The sequence below is a fragment of the Prunus mume genome, linkage group LG3, assembly GCF_029339155.1.
Source record: "Prunus mume cultivar Tortuosa linkage group LG3, ASM2933915v1, whole genome shotgun sequence".
In the NCBI taxonomy this organism is placed as follows: domain Eukaryota; kingdom Viridiplantae; phylum Streptophyta; class Magnoliopsida; order Rosales; family Rosaceae; genus Prunus; species Prunus mume.
Window position 1 is genome coordinate 9,678,372 of NC_142700.1, and position 22,534 is coordinate 9,700,905.

The 22,534-nt window shown below is 36.6% G+C and overlaps 5 protein-coding genes across 6 annotated transcripts; 4 read left to right on the forward strand and 1 right to left on the reverse strand.

The window, feature by feature from the left end:
* Positions 1-1,270: 1,270 nt before the first annotated feature.
* LOC107880824 (uncharacterized protein At4g26485-like) lies at positions 1,271-3,117 on the forward strand. The gene is made up of 3 exons (XM_089049492.1): positions 1,271-1,868; positions 2,247-2,451; positions 2,574-3,117. The coding sequence occupies exons 1-3, from the start codon at positions 1,715-1,717 to the stop codon at positions 3,025-3,027; spliced, it is 813 nt and encodes a 270-aa protein (XP_088905618.1). The 5' UTR covers positions 1,271-1,714; the 3' UTR covers positions 3,028-3,117.
* Positions 3,118-7,763: 4,646 nt separating this feature from the next.
* Positions 7,764-10,094, forward strand: LOC148918678 (uncharacterized protein At4g26485-like). 2 transcript variants are annotated; one of them, XR_016125408.1, is made up of 5 exons: positions 7,764-8,050; positions 8,564-8,774; positions 9,011-9,373; positions 9,758-9,830; positions 10,032-10,094. XR_016125408.1 is itself a non-coding variant. In XM_089048925.1 (4 exons), exons 1-4 carry the CDS (start codon positions 7,897-7,899, stop codon positions 9,771-9,773), a joined length of 744 nt encoding a protein of 247 aa, XP_088905051.1. In that variant the 5' UTR covers positions 7,764-7,896; the 3' UTR covers positions 9,774-10,006. The 2 variants fall into 2 exon arrangements, 1 of the variants encoding a protein (XP_088905051.1); XM_089048925.1 differs by lacking the exon at positions 10,032-10,094 and having other exon boundaries at positions 9,758-10,006.
* A 2,327-nt stretch (positions 10,095-12,421) lies between these two features.
* LOC103325793 (uncharacterized protein At4g26485-like) lies at positions 12,422-13,254 on the forward strand. The gene is made up of 3 exons (XM_008227973.3): positions 12,422-12,573; positions 12,660-12,858; positions 12,957-13,254. The coding sequence occupies exons 1-3, from the start codon at positions 12,432-12,434 to the stop codon at positions 13,252-13,254; spliced, it is 639 nt and encodes a 212-aa protein (XP_008226195.2). The 5' UTR covers positions 12,422-12,431.
* On the reverse strand, positions 12,846-16,894 carry LOC103325727 (ATP-dependent zinc metalloprotease). The gene is made up of 8 exons (XM_008227910.2): positions 16,336-16,894; positions 15,957-16,016; positions 15,525-15,773; positions 15,241-15,317; positions 14,421-14,497; positions 13,958-14,090; positions 13,657-13,861; positions 12,846-13,556 (listed from the first exon to the last, which is right to left on the reverse strand). The coding sequence occupies exons 1-7, from the start codon at positions 16,790-16,792 to the stop codon at positions 13,706-13,708; spliced, it is 1,209 nt and encodes a 402-aa protein (XP_008226132.2). The 5' UTR covers positions 16,793-16,894; the 3' UTR covers positions 12,846-13,556; positions 13,657-13,705.
* Positions 16,895-17,732: 838 nt separating this feature from the next.
* LOC103325725 (phosphoglycerate kinase, chloroplastic) lies at positions 17,733-21,605 on the forward strand. The gene is made up of 6 exons (XM_008227908.2): positions 17,733-18,502; positions 19,167-19,244; positions 19,371-19,631; positions 20,010-20,327; positions 20,540-20,698; positions 21,149-21,605. Exons 1-6 carry the CDS (start codon positions 18,086-18,088, stop codon positions 21,356-21,358), a joined length of 1,443 nt encoding a protein of 480 aa, XP_008226130.1. The 5' UTR covers positions 17,733-18,085; the 3' UTR covers positions 21,359-21,605.
* Positions 21,606-22,534: the final 929 nt, after the last annotated feature.

Sequence of the window (22,534 nt, forward strand, 5' to 3'; positions counted from 1 at the left end):
TTTTAAGATCAAATTGGGAGGTTAACAGTTTTCCCTGACCTGCAAGATATTCAATAGTCCAAGCACTACAGCAGCTTTCAGAAGATACTCTTAGTTGGAGAAGGAGACTTCTTCTCTTTTGCTCTTTGCTTAGCCAGACAATTTGGCTCTGCTAGGAACATGGTTGCAACTTCTCTTGACTCCAAAGGTATTTAGATCAACATTGACATGTCTCAGCATCATGGTACATTATTTTGTTTCTTGTTCTGTAAGTTATTTATTTAGTTTCGGGAATTTTATATAAATCCCACCTGAACTTTTCAGCATTGCGTTAATACCACCTGAATTTTTATTTTTATTTTGACCACTTGAACTTTGTGGAGTGTTGCAATTCACCACCTACGTCTAACTCCGTTAAAATTTCCGTTGAGTGTAAGAGTATTTTCGTTAGTTCACTATAACTAAAAATAATTATAAAAAAGTAAAACGAAAAAGAAAGTTAACCAAATTATCAAGAATTTAATTTGGAACTCATCACCAACCAAGAATGTTCTTGGTCCTTGATTTGTCTCAATTCAATGTACAATACAATATCTTTATTTGGAGTTATGTTGTTGTACTCTTGCACTTGCAGCAACAAAACTTATCATTCAAAACAAAAATTACGAAAATCCATATTATAAGATATATACTTGGACATTAAAGTTACCTCATTAATGTATTTGCTTCTAATATTTACATAACAATCCTGAAAAATTACCTTTTTACTTCTGCTCAAAGGTATGCTGCTTCCAGATTCCACCCTGGTACTTCGAGCATTAGTTTATGGTCAGCTGATATTGTAGATATGGCTTGCACTTATGTAGAGAGCTTAGAAAGGAAGATGCCAAAGCATTAGTTTATGGCTATGGTTTCGAACCTGGGTGCCACATGGGGGGATGTGGAAGGGGACCGCTTGACCACTGCAGTACAACCCCATTGGCTGCTTTTAAATTTTCAAAAAGACAAAATTGTCTCAAAGGGTTTGGACGAAGGTAAATTTGCCTTCGTACAAATTGATTCCACACACCATTCATTTACGTGGTTGCCCTTGAGGGGATTTCCATCGAATGAAGTAGGAGATTGAACATGATTTACAAGAGTTCTCCCTTTCACTAAATAAAAGTAAAGTATACCTTGACTTCAGATAAAAGTAAAGTATACATAGACTTAAAATAAAAGTTAAGTAGAACGATAGAGACATTTACTTCAACGTTCTCAATGAAAACAAGGACCGTATGAATACAAACCTGAAGCGATCAATCCGACCAGAATTTTCAATACAAACAGATGCACTCTTGACTTCTTTTAGTCTTCCAAATCAAAATTCAAAATGCAAATCAGTTTTTGCAAACCCGACAACTACTACATCATTGTGTGAAACGAACAGATTCCTTTCATGCACTAACTCTTTCCACTTTTTTTTCCTTTCATGTTCAAAATTACATCCTTTTTGTTTGTTGAATTATCGTTTTATATAGCTTTAAACTACCAAAGTTTAAAGTTTAGCCTAAAATGATAAAGCAGAGATGTTGTTTTAATTTGACAGGCTTTCAAATCAAAAGGGCGAGGGCTAAGATGCTGTGAAGCGTTCGACGAGTATTCTGTCCCCACGGTTTTAAGTCCCCAAAGAGAAGAATAATAGCAGGTCAAGGAATTCTGGGAAAGTTGAAGAAGAATAGAGAATCAAATCAGAATGGAAGTGTTTAGCTCTGAGAGAAAGATTAAGCATTACAGCAGCTATCATAAGATACTCTTAGTGGGAGAAGGTGACTTCTCTTTTTCTGTTTGCTTAGCCAGAGCTTTTGGCTTGGCTATCAACATGGTTGCGACTTCTCTTGACTCCAGAGGTAATTTTTTTATCACCATTGACTTGTGTCAACGTCCAAGTACTTCAATTTTTACTCATTATTTCTGGCCAATTCCTTGGTTTCAAGCAAGCCAATTCCTTGGTTCCTTTTTCTGTCTGCAATTTAGGTCTGTGTCTGGTTTTAGAATTTACATTTTGGTAATGACCCAGATGAAATAATAGATAGAGGGGACCAAAGATTTTGTCTTTCCAAAAGAAAATAAAAAAACCTGGAAGGTTCTTGATTGAAATAGTTTGCATGCTGATTGTAGATCATAGATGGTGAAATGATAGATAGAGGGATCCTAAGATGCAATCTTTTTGTTTAAACGAGAGGGTTTTCTGAATCCTGATTGAATCCTTTGCATGCTAACTGTAGAGTATTTGATGCTGAAGTATTCAGAAGCTATAAACAATGTGGAGGAATTAGAGGCCAGGGGATGCATAGTATTGCATAAGGTAGATGTCAACAGAATGAGCCAACACCCTTTGTTGATTGGTTTACGCTTTGATCGCATAATCTATAATTTTCCTCACGCTGGTTACGTGCACGGTCCCTTTTCTTCTGAACGGTTCCAAATTTGGTAAGTTCACACAAACCCATATATGCATGCATTAAATGAAGAATTGAGCATAAGCAGCGAACACAAGCACAAAAATGTGAACAGAGGATTTTGAATTCTAAATTAAATTCATGCATTTTCAGGTTTCATCAGGATTTGGTGAGGCGATTCTTCAAGAATGCACACGAAATGCTGACCGTGGTAGGAGAGATTCATGTAACACACAAGACAACATTTCCTTTCAATGAATGGAAAATAGTGGAGTTAGCACAAGAGGTTGGGTTACGTCTGGTTGATGAAGAACAGTTCTCACTGTGGGATTATCCAGGTTATGAAAATAGAAGAGGAGTTGGGATGTGTGATGAAACTTTTCCTGTTGGAATGTCAAGCACCTTCATATTTGCCAAGCGCTCTGCTGCCAGTTTCCACCCCGGTGCTTTGTGCATTAGTTTATGGTCAGCTGACATAGTAGATATGGCTTGCACTTATTTAGAAAGCTTGGAGAGGAAGAAGCCAAAGCCTGGCCACAAGAATTTGAGATCTCCATCTCGACCCATAAAAAAGAACAAGAAATTGAGATCTCCATATCATTATTAATGCATGTCTAAGGGAAATGTCAAATGTAAAATAACTAATTGAAATTTGATGGCTTACATGGCAATTTAACATATACCACATTTATTTATACATTGTTGACCAACTCTCTCATACACAGAGTCGGCCTATGACATGTGTGAACTGTGCAACCGCATAGGGCCCTCAAAATTTAGAGGCTTACAAATGTTTTTAAAAGCTCAATATTATATTATATTTGTGGGTATGTGCAGTTTTTTTGTATGTAAAAGAAAATTGAATGGATGTGAGTATGTGAAAATAGATGAAGGATGATCTTGATTCTATTTGTGGGTCCTAATGTAATTGATGCCACATATTTCGGTTTAATTTATAATTTATGAATTTGAAAATTTGAAAAATTGTTGTTTAACTTATACATATAGGGCCACATCAGCTTTCTTCGCACAGGGCCTCCATATCTAATGAACCGGCTCTGCTCATACATGTGAGTCTGACGTACACTTTTTCCTTCCGTCAAATGTGTCTTGTATTTAATTGAAAAAAGAGAAAGGCATAAATAAAATAATAATAAATTATAGAAAGTGATGTCCTCCATTGGAAAAAAAAAAAAAAAACCTTTTTTGTAATGGAGATAGCAAGAAAGTTTCTCTCCCTTTGCATGTGAGTGTCTCTCTCTTCATTGGTGCTCCTGTAACAAATTTAACAATTAAAAATTAAAAACACACCCGTAACAAAGCCCAAAGCATTGCTCGGTGGACCATTTGGTTTAAAAGATTATATATATGGGCAAATAACGCCTAAACTTTGGAGCGTCAATTATAACGATTTGAAGATTCACTAAATAAAAACACTATGTTCAACTTCAAGGCACCACTGCCTCCACACTGGGGATGGCAATAGGTCGAATCGGGGTGGGTATTGGGATTCCCCATCCAGCTTCGTTGGGGAATGGGTTTCCCGACCTTACCCATTACCCAAAAAAAAAAAAAATAAAAAGCTAGTTTGTTGTACACAAAAAGAACACTATTAACGAAAATTCTAGTCTATTAAAAAATAATAATACATGTCAAAACTACATTTCAAAGACATGATCATTATAGAGTTAGCATCACCATCACACATCTTACTAATATTTATGAAAAATAAATTTTATATATTCTAAATGGGAAGGGGGTCAAGGATCAGAATGTCATCCCAGCCTCTCCCCAAACACCATACTTGAAAAATTCCCCGAACCCATCTCCATACCTATTTTTTATCTTTCAAACCTGACCCATTAGGATCGAAATCCACAAAGACTCTTACACGAGAGAAAATTTGTCACATCCCGGGATCGGCTCCGCAGTCGCATGATATTGTCCGCTTTGGGCCTCCCTCTCTGCCCTCATTGTTTTGTTTCTGGGAGCTCACGAGCAACTTCCTAGTGGGTCACCCATCATGGGATTGCTCTAGCCCCCAACTCGCTTAGTTTCAGAGTTCCTATGACTCCAAAGCCAGTGAGCTCCTAAAAGGTCTCATGCTAGATGGAGGCGGGTATGCACATATAAGGCACATCACCCCCTCTCCGTTGGTCGATGTGGGATGTTACAAAATTATCATCCCTATTTTATAAAATGTAATAGCATCTCCAACTAGTGGCACCCTTGTGCTGCTTCTAGTTTCCACCCTAGTGCTTTGAGCATTAGTTTATGGTCAGCTGACATTGTAGATGTCTTGCACTTATTTAGATAGCTTAGAAAGGAAGAAAACATTTGGGCTGAGGCAAATGCCCTAAAGAAAACACTTTATTAATTGTCATGTCATTATCTTGAGATAGTAGATGGTGCAACCTAGTATTGTCCATTTGCTTTTTAACTTTATAAGGAGGCAAAGTTGCAGCACGAGATTTGACAAAGTAATTTGCCTTCATTTTGGAAATACAAACCGTTTCCACAAAATATTCATTTACGCGAGGTTTCCTTTAGGATTGGGCACGATTTGGTTTGGATCGATTCTTACTTTAAAAGGAGGGGAATCCAGTACTATTTACTTAGTTTGGTTTGGTCTGGTTTTAACAAAAAAATTTATAAAACTATCCGATTCAAGTTGAACCTATTTCGGTCCAATTCCGGTCTGGTTTGATTTGGAACCGAATTATTATTATTATTATTATTTCAAATTATTTTTTTATACAAATTTCAATTGAAATTTTATTTTGTTGGCTTGAAAATTAACAAATTATTCAATTTCATGCAAAAAGAAATATTAAGGCTAGAAAAGAGAGATGTTTTGAAATTGAACTTAGGTAAATATTAGTTATAAGATTAAAAATATAGCATTGGATATAAATAAATATTACAATTATATATTTTTTAATTTAGCCGGTTCGGTTCGGCCCGATCCGGTTTGTTAACGTATAGAACCAAAACGGGATTCGGTTTGACTTTTTGGTCAACACGATTTTTTTCGATTTTTTCCAGTCCAGTTTGGTTTGGTTGATTGATTCTTCGATTCCAATGCCCACCCCTAGTTTCCTTTGTCGGCATAATATCCACGAATATAGAGGATATTGTCTTTTTTTGGGAGGAGAATATTTTGAAATCTATCCATGCACTTATCATGTAAGTATTGATAATTTCAGCGATAATATCGAGGAAATTTCATATCCGAGAATTTCACTCTCTCTTCATCAACATATGGACAAAATATCAGAATATTATTGATAATATAACAAATATTAGGATATGTATATGGAATGAAAAAAGACAAAAAAATAAAATACAAATTTATAAATAAACCCAATCCTAGACATGTATTTATAGAAAAACCCAAGCACTATTTAAACATAGAAACACACCCAAAATCAACCCCAAAGTCAACTTTTTGGGTGTGTTTATAAATGGATTTTGAGTGTGTGTAATGATGGGTTTTGGGTGTGTTTATATGTTTAAATAGTGCATAATTTAAGCATTTTGGGTGTTTTAGTGAAACTCCCAAAAAAACCACAGTTGCATGTGCACACACAAAGGGATTCGATGCCTTTTGGGATGGAGTTGAGCAGCTTATGGAAAGAATTTGAGACCAAATCTTCAAATGATTTTGTTTATGGGCAACATCAACCAATCTTAGATCCAAATGACTACTCTTCATAGTATGCATACTCTACACATAGAAATGATGAAGACAATGAAAATTTTGAATCTCATAGGAACTCTGTGTGGTACTAAGTCATTCATGTATCTTACTATGCAATATATAAAGTGTAAAATATTTGAGTAAATCATTATAAATGAATGATTATATGGTATGTTTAATCTTCTCTCATTAATTACTACATATTTTCTATACTCACAGTGTTTGTCAACTTGCTATATAATCAACTTAAATCAGCCAAACACACCATGTAATGCATTTCCTTCCAATATTTTGTGATAAAACAAATAGATAATTGACTAAATAAACATCCTCTAAAGTTTCAATCAAAATTTTCAAGTTTTTCTTACAATTTCCATGATTTTTATTCAATTCTACTGATATCAATATTTTCATCAATATTTCCGTGTCTTTGAATCACCGATATTTCCCAAATCTCCGATATTTTAGACCTTGCTTAGTATTCACTACCTGCACGCACATTTTATTTCCGTTTTTCCAAAATGTAAGGCTGCACTTGTTTAGTTGGTTTGATAATATGAGTAAAGGAAGTCTAAAAGAAGTCGCAAATTTGGAAAATAATTACCATGATTTTTTTTGTTGAATTTCAAAACTACTTCCTTTTACATTGCTATTAATTATCTTTCTATATAACTTTAAAAGAGCCTCTTTCTAAATATTGTATTTCAACCTGTATATTTTTAGTTTGACCCAAAAAAAAAACTGTATGTTTTTCAACTCTTTATTCATAAATAAGTCTACAAAAAAAATTAAACAAATTAAAAACCATTAAAATATGTAGCTATTGCCAACAAAATAAACAAATATTATTCTAAATATTGTATTTTAACAGTTCGAATCATATATTTTTCAACTCTTTATTCATAAATATCCGTACAATAAATTAAACAAATTAAAAACCATTAAAGTATGTAGTTATTGCAACAAAATAAACAAATATGATGTTTCAAAAAAAATGAAAATGACAATCATTTAATTAAATAATTAAACTATTTCCAATTTAGATTTTGAGTGCTACTATTGTTCTTCACGTGACACCTCATTAAAATTTAATCTAAGGGGTTTAAATTGGACACATCATCCTTAAAATAAAAAATTCCAATTTACTTTTTAATTCAGACATTCAAATGCTTTAGTCTCTCACTGGAAGATTATCATGTTCGTCTTACAATCCAAACATTAAAGAACGTGATCAAGGTAGAGACGTGGAGAAGATAATGGTGTCTTTGGAAGAAAGAGAGAAACTGAAAAGAAATGAAAAAAAAAAATGGAAGCGAGACTAAACAGCTGCAACACACGTTAGGTTTAGGAAAATTTTTATGTGAGCCATTTGGGTTTTATGTGTGATGTGTCGACATTAGAGTCTCTTAAATGAAATTTTAATAGTGTGACATGTGAAGAAGAAAAATTAACCAAATCATTACAGAGAAAATCTAAACAGATGATTAGGATGCTTGAAAAACACTGAACTAACGTTTAGCCCAAAAGTGATAAGTGGAGATGTTAGTTTAATATGATGTGACACACAGAGACACTTTTCCTCCCAATGCGTGTATGTGCTCCTCAAATCAAACGGGCGTGAAGAGTGCAAGCGTTGCGCGAGTTAAATACCAACTAAAAAATGTTCACAGTAAGTACCCAAGAAATATCAACAAGTTCTGACTCTCCTTTCCCAGGAAGAGAAAAAAAGATTTCTGAATTCTCTTAGTGGGAGAGCGAGAGAGAATCAAATCACAAATGGAAGCTTTTAGTTTTGAGAGGAAGATTAAGCATTACAGCAGCTATCAGAGGATACTCCTAGTTGGAGAAGGAGACTTCTCTTTTTCTGTTTGCTTAGCCAGAGCTTTTGGCTTGGCTGTCAACCTGGTTGCGACTTCTCTTGACTCCAGAGGTAATTTTAGATCATCATTGACTTGTGTCAACGTCCAAGCACTTCATTTTTAACTCATTATTTCTGGCCAATTCCTTGGTTTTCAAGCAACCCAGTTTGAAATTTAAATAAAAACATCCAATTTTACTCTAAATTTGGTTACTTTTTCTGTCTGCAATTTGACTCTGTGTTTGGTTTTAGAATTTACATTTTGGTAATGACTCAAAAGAAATAATAGATGGAGGGGACCGAAGATTTTGTCTTCCAAATGAAACAACCTAGAAGGTTCCTGATTGAAATACTTTGCATGCTGATTGTAGAGTCATCGATGGTGAAATGATAGATAGAGGGGTCCTATCAATTTTTTGTTTAAACTAGAGGGTTTCTGAATCCTGATTGAAATCATTTGCATCCTAATTGTAGAGTCATTAATGGATAAGTAATAGTTAAAGGGGCCCAAAGATGCAATCTTTTATTTTATTTTAGAAAGAAATTAGAGGGTTCCTTATTGAATCCTTTGTGTGCTAATTGTAGAGTCTCTTATGCTGAAGTATTCAAAAGCTTTGAGCAATGTGAAAGAATTAGAGGCAAGGGGATGTATAGTATTGCATGAGGTGGATGTCCACAGCATGAGCCAACACCCTTTCCTGATTAGATTACGCTTTGATCGCATAATCTATAATTTTCCTCATGCCGGTTACTTGCTTGGTCCCCTTTCTTCTGAACGCAACAGGTTCCAAATTTGGTAAGTTCAAACAAACCCATATATGCATCCCTTTTAAAGATCATGGTATATTCTCTATGGTATTTTGTGTTCATCATGTGTTTATTTTAGGGGAAGGGGTTTAGTGTTTATGATTTATGTTAGAAAGATAATTAAATGAAGAATTGAAACAATGTAGTTTTGAGCATAAGCATAACACTAGCACAAAAATGTAAACAGAGGATTTTGAACTCTAAATTAAATTCATGCATTTGCAGGTTTCATCAGGATTTGATCAGGGGATTCCTAAAAAATGCACGTGAACTGCTGACCGCGATAGGAGAAATTCATGTGACACACAAGACAACATTTCCTTTCAGTGAATGGAAAGTAGTTGAGTTAGCACATGAGGTTGGGTTATATCTGGTTGCTGAAGAACCGTTCTCACTATGGGATTATCCAGGTTATGAAAATAAGAGAGGAGATGGGCTGTGTGATCAAACTTTTCCAGTTGGAATGTGTAGCACCTTCAAATTTGCCAAGCTGTTCTACCATTCTAGCCCTTCTTGTTTCCACCTTGGCATTACTGCTTCGGGTCCATGGTCTGGTTATTCTGGAATTAATGGTCCTCGCATGGAAAGGTAAGCCCCAGCATATGAATTTTGTTTTTGTTTATTTCAATTTGTTGTGATTTTTAATACTACAATGAGCAAATGACTTGAAAATGTGCATCATTTTGAAATCTGGCATACGACTGTACCCATTATTTACAGTAATGTTACTGGGAATATGCCAAAATATACAGGTGCTATTGAATATAGCAAGGCTTATAGTTCAAGGGGTAGATCACTTGAATTTTCTCATGTGCTTGCTTAACTTGTTGAAAGAAAATAAGCACATAAGAAATTTCCAAGTGCTCCAATATCCCAGTCTCATATGGAAAACTTTAAACTTCCACTTTTACATCTTCAACATTAACTTGATTTAGTGCTCCAAAATATCTTACTCTTGTTTTTTTCTTGCAGGCCATTTTGCATATAAAGTGATCTCTACTGCTGGTGAGGAATAGTATCAACAGATATCTTTTTTGTTTGATAGGTATGGGGTTTTTCATTCAAGCATGAGTCCCCTTGTTTCTATGCCTAAAACTCGACAAACATTCAACTCATCAGCTTTATTTTGATTGTCATGTCTTGTGCATAAGATCATGACTTGGCTGTATCTAGCTCTGTGTATAGGATTTCAGTTTTAAATCATTTTCCAAGCTTGTAAGATGAGCCCCTTTGTGGTGAAATGCAGGATGATATCAGTCAAGTACTCTGTTGCTATATACCTCTTCTAATGTTGACATGCCCTTCTTCATTCAGAAAGCCTTCACCTTTCCATTGCTGGATTAATCTTGTGCTTTGTACAGATTAGAACAATACTAACATGTCTCACTTTTTGTCCCGCTTCTTGATCCTTGAATCTCTGATAACATCTTATGAGGTGGTTTCGTGATCCATGTATCACTACGAATTTGTCAACCCCCTCAATGTGAGATTGAGCATCTATCTGAAACCCTATTCCACTAAAAATGTTTGAAATTAATTGGTGTTTCAATTCAGCTTGAATTTAGAAGGTACTTTACCCTGTACATGCATTAGCTAAATGTAGAGTGACTTATTGTCAAAATGTAGCTGATATAAAGAATAGAACCTTCCATAATCCCCCTTCCCCCTCAATACACTCTGCCTCAGATGCATGTTATCAAAATTGTTAGAAGCCTCTTCAAAACAAGGGCTGGTTTCTTTATCAGTTTTGAGTTTAGGTTCTTTAGATTTTGCCATTTTAGCCTGGACCTTTCACTGAGTGGATTGGTAGGCCACCTGAGCTATGCCTACTGCATCCAAGGGTACACACACAGGAGCTTTAGTTACAGCAAGATGGCAGCTAGCGAACTGATTCTTTTTAAGACTTGAGAGAATCAAAATCTCATTAGTAACAACTTTCTTTTATTTTGTTTATCTATTTTTTATTTCAAATTTTGATAGTATTGTAATAATTAATTTGTTTAAGTCCATTCTCAATGCATATAGAACTCGAATTACTCACATATATAATATTCGTACACATAAAAATTAAATAGTATCTTATCTTAAATTGGGTCGTATCGTATATTTATTGGATTCAGGTCAAAATCTAATCCGTCGTTTGACAGGTCTGAGATAGACATGCATCATCTATTGAGGCACACAGATTCACAAGAATTGAGGCTTAATAGGTTTCCAACAAGGGCAACATGAAGTAAATATTATTTAGTGCTCATGAATAGCACAGATTGCTAGAAGTGGTAGATGTTCAAACATAGACAGGCTGGGAAAGAAGGATCCAGATTCTTTGCTTGAATTTTCTCTACTAAATCCTGCTTGACTTTTAATGTGAGGATGCCACCACAATAAAATATAATCCAAGGGCTATAAGAATCACTTATGCTAATAAATAGAATCTAATTATTATCTTCTTCTTCTACTGACCACAATAAATCTCCTTCTTATCATAGGCAAACCCAATTCGAGAAACTCAAATGGACGCTATGGCCATGATAAAATCAATTGCTCTCGTTTCTTCTTCTACGCTACAAATTAAAATCGCATTTTGTTTTTTTATTAATTGGCTTTTGCAGATCTATCATCTTATACTCGGGTTTGTTTGATAAGGAGGATTAGATTAGACTAGACTATACGAGCAAAATGCTTACATTTGATGTGCATTCAAACATAATATGGATATGTTGCCTAACTTGAAGGTGAATGGGAACTACCTATAAAAAGTTGATGACTAAAACTTATTTGCCTAATCCCTTTGAAAATTGAGGGATTATGAGGGATAAGTTTTAGTTATCAACCTCTTATAAATAGTCCTCATTCATCCTCGAAATTAGACAACAATGTCCATATTATGCCTTGATTGCTAGTCTAGTCTGATCCTCCTTATCAAACAAGCCTAAGAAGAAAAAAAATACTTTCATCCAAGATTGGAATAAGAGGAGAAAAAGTGATTCCCCCGGTGATTGCTTTGGATTCAAAACACAGATATTCTCTTTCTTGTTTTTAATACGAGAGACTGCAAGAAAGGTATTAATTGGGTCTGAAATTAAAAGGAAAACAAATAGAAGACGGAAAAAAAGGGGCAGCAAATGGAAAATAGCTTCTTTGAATTCTAGACTGAGAAGAGAAAGGTAAACCATGATTTTGTCATGTCCATGCGACTAGAGAAAATTTAAGTGTTGACGTTGTAAATTTAGGCTTTGTCGGTTCTAATTTATGAAGGAGGAGACATAAAGATATTAGATTCTGGTTGTTCAAATATTTTATTATGTGTTTTCCTTTTTAATAGTATATGTGTTAATCCTTTTATCCCTTTGATTATATTTTATTGAGGTGGCATCCCACAGTAAAAGCCAAGTCCAATCTTAGAAGAGAAAATCCAAGGAGAAGGAACCGGATCTGGTAAAGAAAACTAGGAGACCTTACAATTACCAAGACGCATGCATGTAAGCCTTCAAACTTGTAATTCTTTGGAAATCATGAATGAGTTAATATGACACACTTTTTCTTGTTAATCCCTATGTGTGCTCTCTTAATCAAACGGTTAGGCCCCCTACCCTGCAACTCTTAAGTAGATGTCAAGAAAAAAATTTAAAACAAGAGATCTAAAATGGGAGAGAAAACGATTATGCACTATAGCAGCTCTCAGAAGACACTCTTAGTGGGTGAGGGCAATTTCTCCTTTGCTGCTTGCTTAGCCAAAGAATTTGGCTCTGCTGTGAAGATGGTTGCAACTTCTTTCGACTCCAAAGGTAACAAGGGAGAAATTGACTACCATCGTTATTGCACTTGCTACAAGTCAATTTCCTGACTGAATTCATTTACACCTTAACCGCAGAGTCTTTAATGCAAAAGTATTCAAATGTAATGAGCACTTTGAATGAGCTAAAGGGCAAGGGATGTACGGTGTTGCATGAGGTGGATGTTCATACCATGAGCCAACACCCCAAGCTAACGAATAGACGATTCGATCGCATTGTCTTCAATTTTCCTCATGCAGGTTTCATCTTGATGGAACATAACAAGATCCAAATTAAGTAAGTTTAAATAAAGACTAATATGCTACATGGATCATAATATGGTAGACAAGAAGAAGGATGATGGTAATGTCTCTTTTGACTGATGTATTTTTCAGGTTGCATCAGGATTTGGTCAAGGTGTACTTCACCAGTGCACGTGAAATGCTCACAGAAAGTGGAGAAGTTCATGTGACTCACAAGACCACCCATCCTTTCAGTAAGTGGAACATAGTGAAGTTAGCAGAAGAGGTTGGGTTGTTTCTGGTTGAGGAAGCACAGTTCACACGAGCAGATTATCCAGGTTATATAAACAAGAAAGGAAGTGGAAGGAAATGCAACCGTACTTTCCGTGTTGGACAGTGTAGCACCTACAAATTTGCCAAGCTACCACTTCAACTGTACTTTCCGTCTTGAATTCTTGAATTACTTGTGCTCTCTCATCTCTAGGCCTCAGCATGCATATTGTATTCTTGGTGTTTAGGTAATGCAGCAACAAGCCAGCTAGTGAATTGGGTCATTTCTCTCTAAGGAGTTTTCATTTAGCTGAGAATCTTCCTCCTTATAAGATCAACCTACTTGATGGAAGACAACTCTTCTTGTCTGTTGTAGACCCGAATTGTTTATGGGGGATAGCCAATTGATGGAAGACAATGACTGCAGTGCAGAAACAGGCCTTTCTTACACCAGTTATATTTTGAATCTCTTATGCTTCCATCCTGTCAAGTACAAAACAGATAAAAGATGTTGATTCAAGGAATCAATACCACAAAACAACTAAACTAAAACTAAACTAAATAGGAGGTGAGTAGAAATTACCTCAAGACACATGTGGGTAAAGAGTCATTATTTTGTAAAGCACTTCTGTTCACCTATTAGCTAACATTGCTTCCTCAATAGTCCTAATTACAACACTAAGACCACTGCCACTTCCTAAAGCTTCAACTGCAGCTCGGTGTGCATTTTTATGCCATTTGAGCAAATTGTAAGATTGTAGAAGGGACCATCTTGCTTGGTTTGACATCTTCTCAAGATAACAATGAAAAGAAAAGGTTTGAAAATTTTAGTATTTTTAGTGAAAGAAGATCACAGAACTACAGAAGATAAGTTATAGAGATACCTCAGCAACAGACAATGGGGGTTGTAGAAGAACACAGATGCTCCTAAATAGATTTTCATCATTTTCTCCACCCTCTGCCTCACCATAAACAAGAGCTTCAGTAGCAATGCCTGCAAAAAGCACCATGCAGTACCTGAACATTATGTGAAGAAATTAGTAAATATTGGGCATGAGGTATTACTCTTAATTCCACGAGACTTCATCAGAAGAGCTAATTAAAGCTAGAACTTAGGAAATCTGGGATATTTTGCATAAAATTCAACCTAAAGCAAAGGGCAAAACATTTTGCAAAAATTTTCAGCAATCAAAGCTACACATACAGACAGAAATAGATTCCCACATAAGATTAAGACAGAATCTATCTACAGTTCAGTTTCAGCATATTTGCTTCAATAGGGTAAGGTAGATACATCACCCTATAGAGAGTTTTTGTTCTCTTGCTGCAATTTCATTGCACACCCACCTGTCAAAAGCAGAGCCATCAAGTCGTCCTTCAGCAAGGTCATTGGCCATTTTCTCATCCCAAAATTGAGTTCCTGCCTGTAATATGGTAGAGTAATATGAGCTCTCCTTTTGATCCTAACAGCACTGCATTACCATGAAGCTATATGTATGGAATCAAGGAGTACAAGTCAATTGATAGCATCACTACATATCAATAATGAATGATCATCCTAAAACAAGGTCAAGATTTTAAATATTGCAACCCAAAAGAATGAATATGAGACTGTCTCTCTAAGAAGACGAAGAACCTGAGCACAATGAACAACCCCCATAAGAACTAAATTAATCATTTAGTTACTATCCTCTGAGTTTTCATAAGATTAGACACGTACTTGAACCTGAGTGGCATCCTATGCTAATTCTACTTAAGGAAAGTATTCAATGAAGTCAATTAAAGCAACCCTGCGTGGAAGATTATAGATGACAACATGAAAAATGGCAATAGATATATATGATTGCTCTGTAAAGATGCTACATTATGACCTACCACCATCCATACAATATAGTAAAGAAAGAGCAAGAATCACATTCAAATCTTAAATCCATCCAATAGTAACTTCACATAGGTTTAGAATCCATTAAAGTTTTAACAGATAAGGTTCCAACAAACCAAACCAACATACAGATACACACACACATATATAGACATATTTTATCAAGATATCTCCATGAATGGTAATTGTTTGAAACACATTATGATGGCATGAATAAATTGGTCAGTGAACAACAAACAAAACCAAGTGATGCCCATATGAAGCACATAGAAGGCAAGAAATTACCTGCCCTTGAATGCCCATTTGCATTGCAACAATTGGATCTAATATCACCCCACGAATTGGGCAACCCATTAGATAAGCTGCAATTTAAAACAGCAATCAGTTAATAGCACAGGGTTTACACTCTTGCAAGGATGTAGCTTTAGTAGAGTCTAGTGGTTGAAGAAAGAAATGTAGTCCTATAGAAGAATTTAAGGAATGGTTCATGCCCTCGGTCCAAACCACAGCATCGCCCAAATTTGTAACATTCAACTCTAAAATATGGATCAGAAAAAAAGAGTGTTTACCTATTAGCAGATGCCCTGCTTCATGAATGAGGATCCGACGTCTATTTGGGGGCCAATAACTTGAGATTTGAGCTAAACAACTACCACCAAGAAAGACAGAATCTGCAAATGCTAGCCCCAATACTGCTGCAAGGTTAGGCCTGAGATCGATGCCTTGAGAAAGAAGAAAAGATATCCCGCCAAGAAAGGCAATCAAAATGGGAGCAGAACTTTCAGAAAGGCCCCACTTTTTTGGAGCAAATTTCGTTGCTGGACAAAGTAAGTAAGAAATGGAGTATTAGATCATATGGAGTCAGGACATGCATTTTGCCTCAGAAAAGAGTATTAGATACAGAACATTTTCCACAAGAGCAGAAAGGTATAAATCTCTAACAATTAGTTATGCACATGAAAAACCAAGTCAAAGACCTTCTAAACAATCGGAATAAACACCTTCTAAACCAGTTGAAGTCTTCAACACTGTTGGTGTAACATCACGCGTTCCCTCCATAACTGCAGGGTTGAAAGAAAAAAAAACACAGAAAACAGCATGAGATAATGGCATGAGCCCAAAAGTTCAAATGCATCCAAGAGGGCCTTAAAAATGTGTATATCAGAGCTGATCAAGACCTAAGATTTAACATAATAATGATACCATGCAGGCAGATGGATACATAATTTTTCACTAATAAGACAACCAAAACTCCATCTGACAAAATCAACAAACTTCATGAACAGCCAATTATTGTTGGGCAACAATTAGGATCAAATGGTAAGCAAATTATGCAAATACCCAAGAAACCTTATATCAAAATAAGCAAAGTTACATTACCAACGTTCCTGAACTTTCCAAAACTGGGCAAGAAACCCTTGTCCTTGAGAAAGCCATAAGCTTTGCCCACCAGCTTCATATTATCAGCATTCAGACACGTGTCCAGGACCTCCCAATCCCTCTCCTGCCCAACAAACCCCAACTCGCCGAGTGGAGGAAGGGTCGGGTCAGCTGGTAAGGACCCATTAACAAACTCAATTGGGTTTTGCTGGGTCTCAATGGATTGCAGGAACCTGAGAGCTCCAGCTAGGTCCTTGCGCTTCACTGCCTCCTCATACTCTTTCCATTCTCGAAGAGCGGATCTTGGGACGGTTTGGCGCCTTGAGGTGTGAAGGAATTTGGAGGATTGTGGTGCACGTGGGGGTGTTTGGAGGAAAAGAAAGGAAAATTGGGAGGAAAATGGCTGAGGTGAGAGAAAGTGAGGGATGGATTTGAGGTTTGGCGAAGCAAAAGCCATGAGAGGCAGCCCGCTGGAGAGCAGTTTGTTTATTAGTTTGGGTTTTTCATTGGCTTTGGAAGTTGGGTACGCAGCAGCTGGTTCATTGGTTCATATCACAACTAATTTGAGCCTAGCTGGTTCATTGGCTATGTCCATTTGACCAAAATCAATTTGAGCCTAGCCCTTTTAAACTTTAAATCCTAAATCCTACCCCTCGGATCCATAACAATTAAATAATAGCAATCATAATCCCCGAGCTTTGGATTTTGATTTCAATCTTCACATTTCAAACAAGTCTTGAATGCAAGTCTCCAACTCTAAGCATCAAGCTTCTTACTTCAAATACAAACCTTGAGCTTGGAATCTCAATCATGCATCTCAATCTCCTAAGTCTGATCCTAGATTCGAATTCTAAGTAATAGGAATGAGAATAAGATGAAATCAAGTTAGTAACTTAATTGGATTCCATTATTTGTTTACACATATTGGAAACAAAGTTTGGAATGACATTTGATATTAGGGTACTATCTTTGTGGTAGTGTAGAATAACCATTTTCCTTAAAGGTTATATGAGCTACATGTTTTTTTTTAGAACTATATTAGCTACATGTTAATGGTAAAAACGAGAGGGTACAATTTGATACACAAAGTGACATGCTGATAAAAATATCGAGTTCATTAACTATAACACACGTATTGGGTATTGAGTTCACCATTTGAGACTTCAGGTTTTCTAGAAACTAAATTCCTTTCCATTTCTTTTTCATTCAAAACTAGCACCAATGAGTAGGAAGTCACCCACATGAGCTAGAGGACTGTGTCTGTGTGTGGCAAAATCCTCTTAATATACTTTCACTAATTTACCACAATTTCTTTTTGGAAAAAAAGTAAAAAAAGAAAGCTTTTAGTGCGGATACAACATTAGAAGAAGGACGAGGAAGGAGGGGAGACCAGGAGAGACTGAAGAGTGTGCATCCAAAAAGTCCAACCAAAGAAGGGCCCATCCGTGCTTGTGATGCTGTTGGTGATATTATTGCTGTGATCATAAGTTCAATAGCACACTTCGCCACTTTTTTCTCAATCTCAAAAGCATCGAACATCTTGAACCTCTCCTCAACGATAAGAGAAATCCACGACCCCCACACAATACCCAATCAATCCCATTGTTCTTCCCGTCCACATCTCCCCCAATCAAACTCTTCCATTTCTCACTCCTCACATCCACAAAACCAACCACCCATTAACACTCTCTTCTCTCAGTCAACTTCTCTGTTTACCATTGAAACTAGAACACCATCTCCAACAACAACAATGGCTTCTGCCACCACACCCACCACCTTCTCTCTCCTCCAAACCACCACCGCCTCCACCTCCCGCACCCGCTCTTCTCTCTCCCATGTCTCCTTACCCTCTTCTCTCAAACCCACCACTCTCCGCCGCCTCGGCTTCTCCGCAGCCGATCCCCTCTTCGCTCTTCAGGTAGCTTCCAAAATTCGATCCTTTGGCTCCGGCAAAGCGGTTAGAGGCGTTGTGTCAATGGCGAAGAGGAGCGTTGGAGACCTATCAGCAGCTGACTTGAAGGGGAAGAGGGTGTTTGTCAGGGCTGACTTGAATGTGCCTTTGGATGACAGCCAGAACATCACTGATGATACTAGAATTCGCGCTGCTATTCCCACCATTAAGCATTTGATTGAGAAAGGGGCTAAAGTCATTCTTTCCAGTCATTTGGTATGTGGATTCTTTAAATAATGTGTTTTTGGTTACTGGGTTTCTTTGTTTTCTCTGATTTTGATGATTAGCAGTCGCTATTTATAGTTTCTTTGTCAACCTTGCTGAAATGGGTATTCTTTGTTATCCTTTCATTGATTTGGAATGAGGCTGAAGTCAATATTTGTAGACATCTGCTATGTCCATTTTAAAGTATATGAGCTTTGTATCTGTGGCTTTTTTGAGAATTGAATTGGTTGTACGTTATTCTGAGTTTATCATTGTGTTGATTTTGGTCGCAGTGGTTCTTTTAGTTTCTACAGTTGATACGTATTCAAATTTGATACTTTTCTTTGGACCTGTTACAATGTATGCTTTCTTTCATCACGTTGATTGAGAATATTATCAATCTCTCTAGCCATTTGTCATGTGAATAAATGAAAGATTCGAGTTTTGGAGAATTTAATTGGTCCTATGCACTTGTGAATTTGTCAGTCTCTTTGTTTTAGTTGGGTCTAAAATATATAACTGCGATAGCTTTTGCTTTCAATATGTCATAATGATGATTTGGAAATCTTTTCCTTAAATTGGTTTGACTTCGGTTAGCTGCTACTATGCTCACCTGCTTAAGTAAATTATAGGCTGGTATGTGATACAAGCTGAATCAATGTGCATTTAATTTCAGGGACGACCAAAAGGTGTGACCCCAAAATTTAGCTTGGCACCTCTTGTACCTCGGCTATCTGAACTTCTTGGGATTCAGGTAGACATTTTGATTCAGGAGTAAATTGGGAATAAGAAGACAAATCAAAATGGCAGTGATGATGAGTGGATATTGAAACTGATTTTGACTACTTCTACTGATATTTGCATATCATAACTGAAACAGGTTGTGAAGGCTGAGGACTCCATTGGTCCAGAAGTAGAAAAGTTGGTGGCTTCACTTCCTGATGGCAGTGTTCTTCTTCTTGAAAATGTGAGGTTTTACAAGGAGGAAGAGAAGAATGATCCTGAGCATGCAAAGAAGCTTGCCTCCTTAGCAGATCTTTATGTCAATGATGCATTCGGTACTGCCCATAGAGCTCACGCCTCAACTGAGGGGGTCACAAAATTCTTGAGGCCATCTGTAGCTGGTTTCCTTTTGCAGAAGGTGAGGGTTCCCATTTTCATTTCTGCTGTAGCAGTAACCTTCAGTTATTCTGCAGTGCTTTTTTAATCCTTAAAGGAATACTTATTTCATAGTTTGAAGCCTTTGATTATAAGTTATAACCTATTCCAGCTAATGGTGTATTTAGATTCAAGTGTGCAACTCAAGTTGGCATGGGTAATTGGACTGCATTGCCATTCCTGCAGATGTTTTGCACAGTAGAAATTGCTAAGATATCTCTGTTTGAACTGATTTTCAATTTGTATTTACTTTTAAAAGATTATGAAAGTATAATCTTATTAAAAATCATCAAGCATTGGTCACTCCCTGTGGTGCGAATATCTGGTTTAAGTTTTATTCACTCTTATTTATTCTTCTTAGGAACTCGACTATCTTGTTGGGGCAGTATCAAGTCCAAAAAGACCATTTGCAGCCATTGTTGGTGGTTCAAAGGTCTCATCCAAGATTGGGGTGATTGAGTCACTTCTAGAGAAGGTTGATATCTTACTTCTTGGTGGCGGAATGATTTTCACATTTTACAAGGCACAGGGTCTCTCAGTCGGTTCGTCTCTGGTAGAAGAAGACAAACTAGAACTTGCTACATCACTCATTGCAAAGGCCAAGGCAAAGGGAGTGTCTCTTTTGTTACCCACTGATGTCGTAATTGCAGACAAGTTTGCTCCTGATGCAAACAGCAAGGTTTACTTTCTTGGCTGACCTTTAACAATTTTATTCTTCAGATTCACAACATAACATTCAATGCTCTATCTCCCTGCTGGAAGCTAGTTGATTGAAACTGATGTCGACTTTAATCCAAATGATTCCACCAATAGTAGTAATGTGTTGATATTTTATTAACTTTGATCAGCACTTCATGAGAAAGGAATGAAGAATTGGTTTTGTCCTCGCAGATTGTTCCAGCTTCAAGCATCCCTGATGGGTGGATGGGACTGGATATTGGTCCAGACTCTATTAAGACATTCAATGAGGCACTGGATACCACTCAAACCATCATCTGGAACGGACCAATGGGAGTATTTGAGTTTGACAAGTTTGCAGAAGGAACAGAGGTATGCAAGGGTCTTTTTGCTGGTATTCACGTTTGTTCATAAACCTGTTTAGAATTGATGTCTGCAATTCCTATATATGTTCTTCTTACTAATGCATACTGTGTGGATCAGGCATATCTTGTATGGAAGTAAATCCTTTAGAGACGAGATAGATTGTTCTTGTATTTATTTGTGTACAATCTAACTTAAGTCTGGGCTGCCCTAGTTCCCTGATTAACCTACTTTTTTGCTTTTATGTACACAATGAACTGTACATTGGAAACAAAAGGATTAAGTTTAATTTCTTGAAGTGTTCCATACCAGTTAGCACCATTTACCTAAGTTAGTTTGATGTATTTGACCATCTAGTAGAGTTGTGCAAGGGAAGCCTTTAGCTTCTTGCTTGTTATAATTACTCTCTTTGGAATATGGATATGCGGATGGTAATTAAGTTATACCTCTTGCTTGCAGTCTGTTGCAAAGAAGCTTGCAGAACTTAGTGGGAAGGGAGTGACAACAATCATTGGAGGTGGAGATTCTGTTGCTGCCGTGGAGAAAGTAGGAGTTGCTAGTGTGATGAGCCACATATCGACTGGTGGTGGTGCTAGTTTGGAGTTGTTGGAAGGTAAACAACTTCCTGGTGTACTCGCTCTCGACGAAGCCACACCGGTTCCCGTGTAAGAACACATTTTTTTCTCTGTATTCTTTACCTGCCCACCGTGTCGGTGTTTCATTTGAGTCTGTAAGCGAGAGATGACATGTTGTAGGAAGATACGAGTTCTTGTTGTAAATGTTCAATGTTACCTTTGATATAAGGTCCCAATGTCTCTGTATTCCTTGCATCCTACCAAAAAATTTCCATAAGAGATTGTGGGGAGGGATAAAGACAGCCATTCAAGCAATCAAATAAGTTGGTTCTTTGCCATTATCTTTGTATACTGTGTCAAGGTTCTTGTCTGAATTTGGGCTATACTACTATAATCTTATTCCTGATTACAATCTGTCCCAATGTCTCACATCACGCATTTTTCCCATAAAATTCATCTGCCTAGAGAAAAATGCTTTTGACTTCTGTTGAACACAGAAAAATGCTAAGGACAATGTGCGTAGACGATTTCCGCTGTTTATACCAGTGGATGCATTGTGAATCTCACTTACATCAACCTACCAAATTCTACGTCATGTTTTCATATTAAATTACTTGTCTGCATTGGTGAAGATCGATTGCTCTTATGCAAAAGACATGCATATAGAAACACCATACGACTCTCTACTACATATGAATAATATCACTTGGTGACGACAAGGCCCATGCACCATACGTTTTCGAAAATTACAATATTAAAGGAAGAAGAAAAACAAAAGAAGACAGAGCAATCCATGCAGCCATGAACCATGACTCCATTGTCTCCGCACCCGTGTCAGGCTGTCAGCCCATCCCCATCGCAAGTCACGGTTGATCTACAAAAGTCGAAGCCCAAAACAAAGCTTCTTAGACCAACCACCCTTTTTATTATTATTATTATTATTATTTGCAAACAACCCCTTTTTATTTATTTGGCCTACAAAAAGTTACCGGCCAACAAAAAGAATAATTCATTCTTTGATGCTCAATCAAATAGTTATTTCTGATCAAAAACCATAAATCATTTTATCATAGTTTTTTTTTATATTCAATATTTATCATAGATAACTGGTTCATAGGGCAAAAAAACCCTAAGAAGTATTTCGGGACATATGCAAAAAAAACCTAAGTAGTCTCACATTCCTAACAAGGGTTTGGTTAATTCAGCTTCCTTAAATCGAAAGAAAAAACCAAAATGCAATGTACATTTAAACTATTCTTTTCTGTCGGCC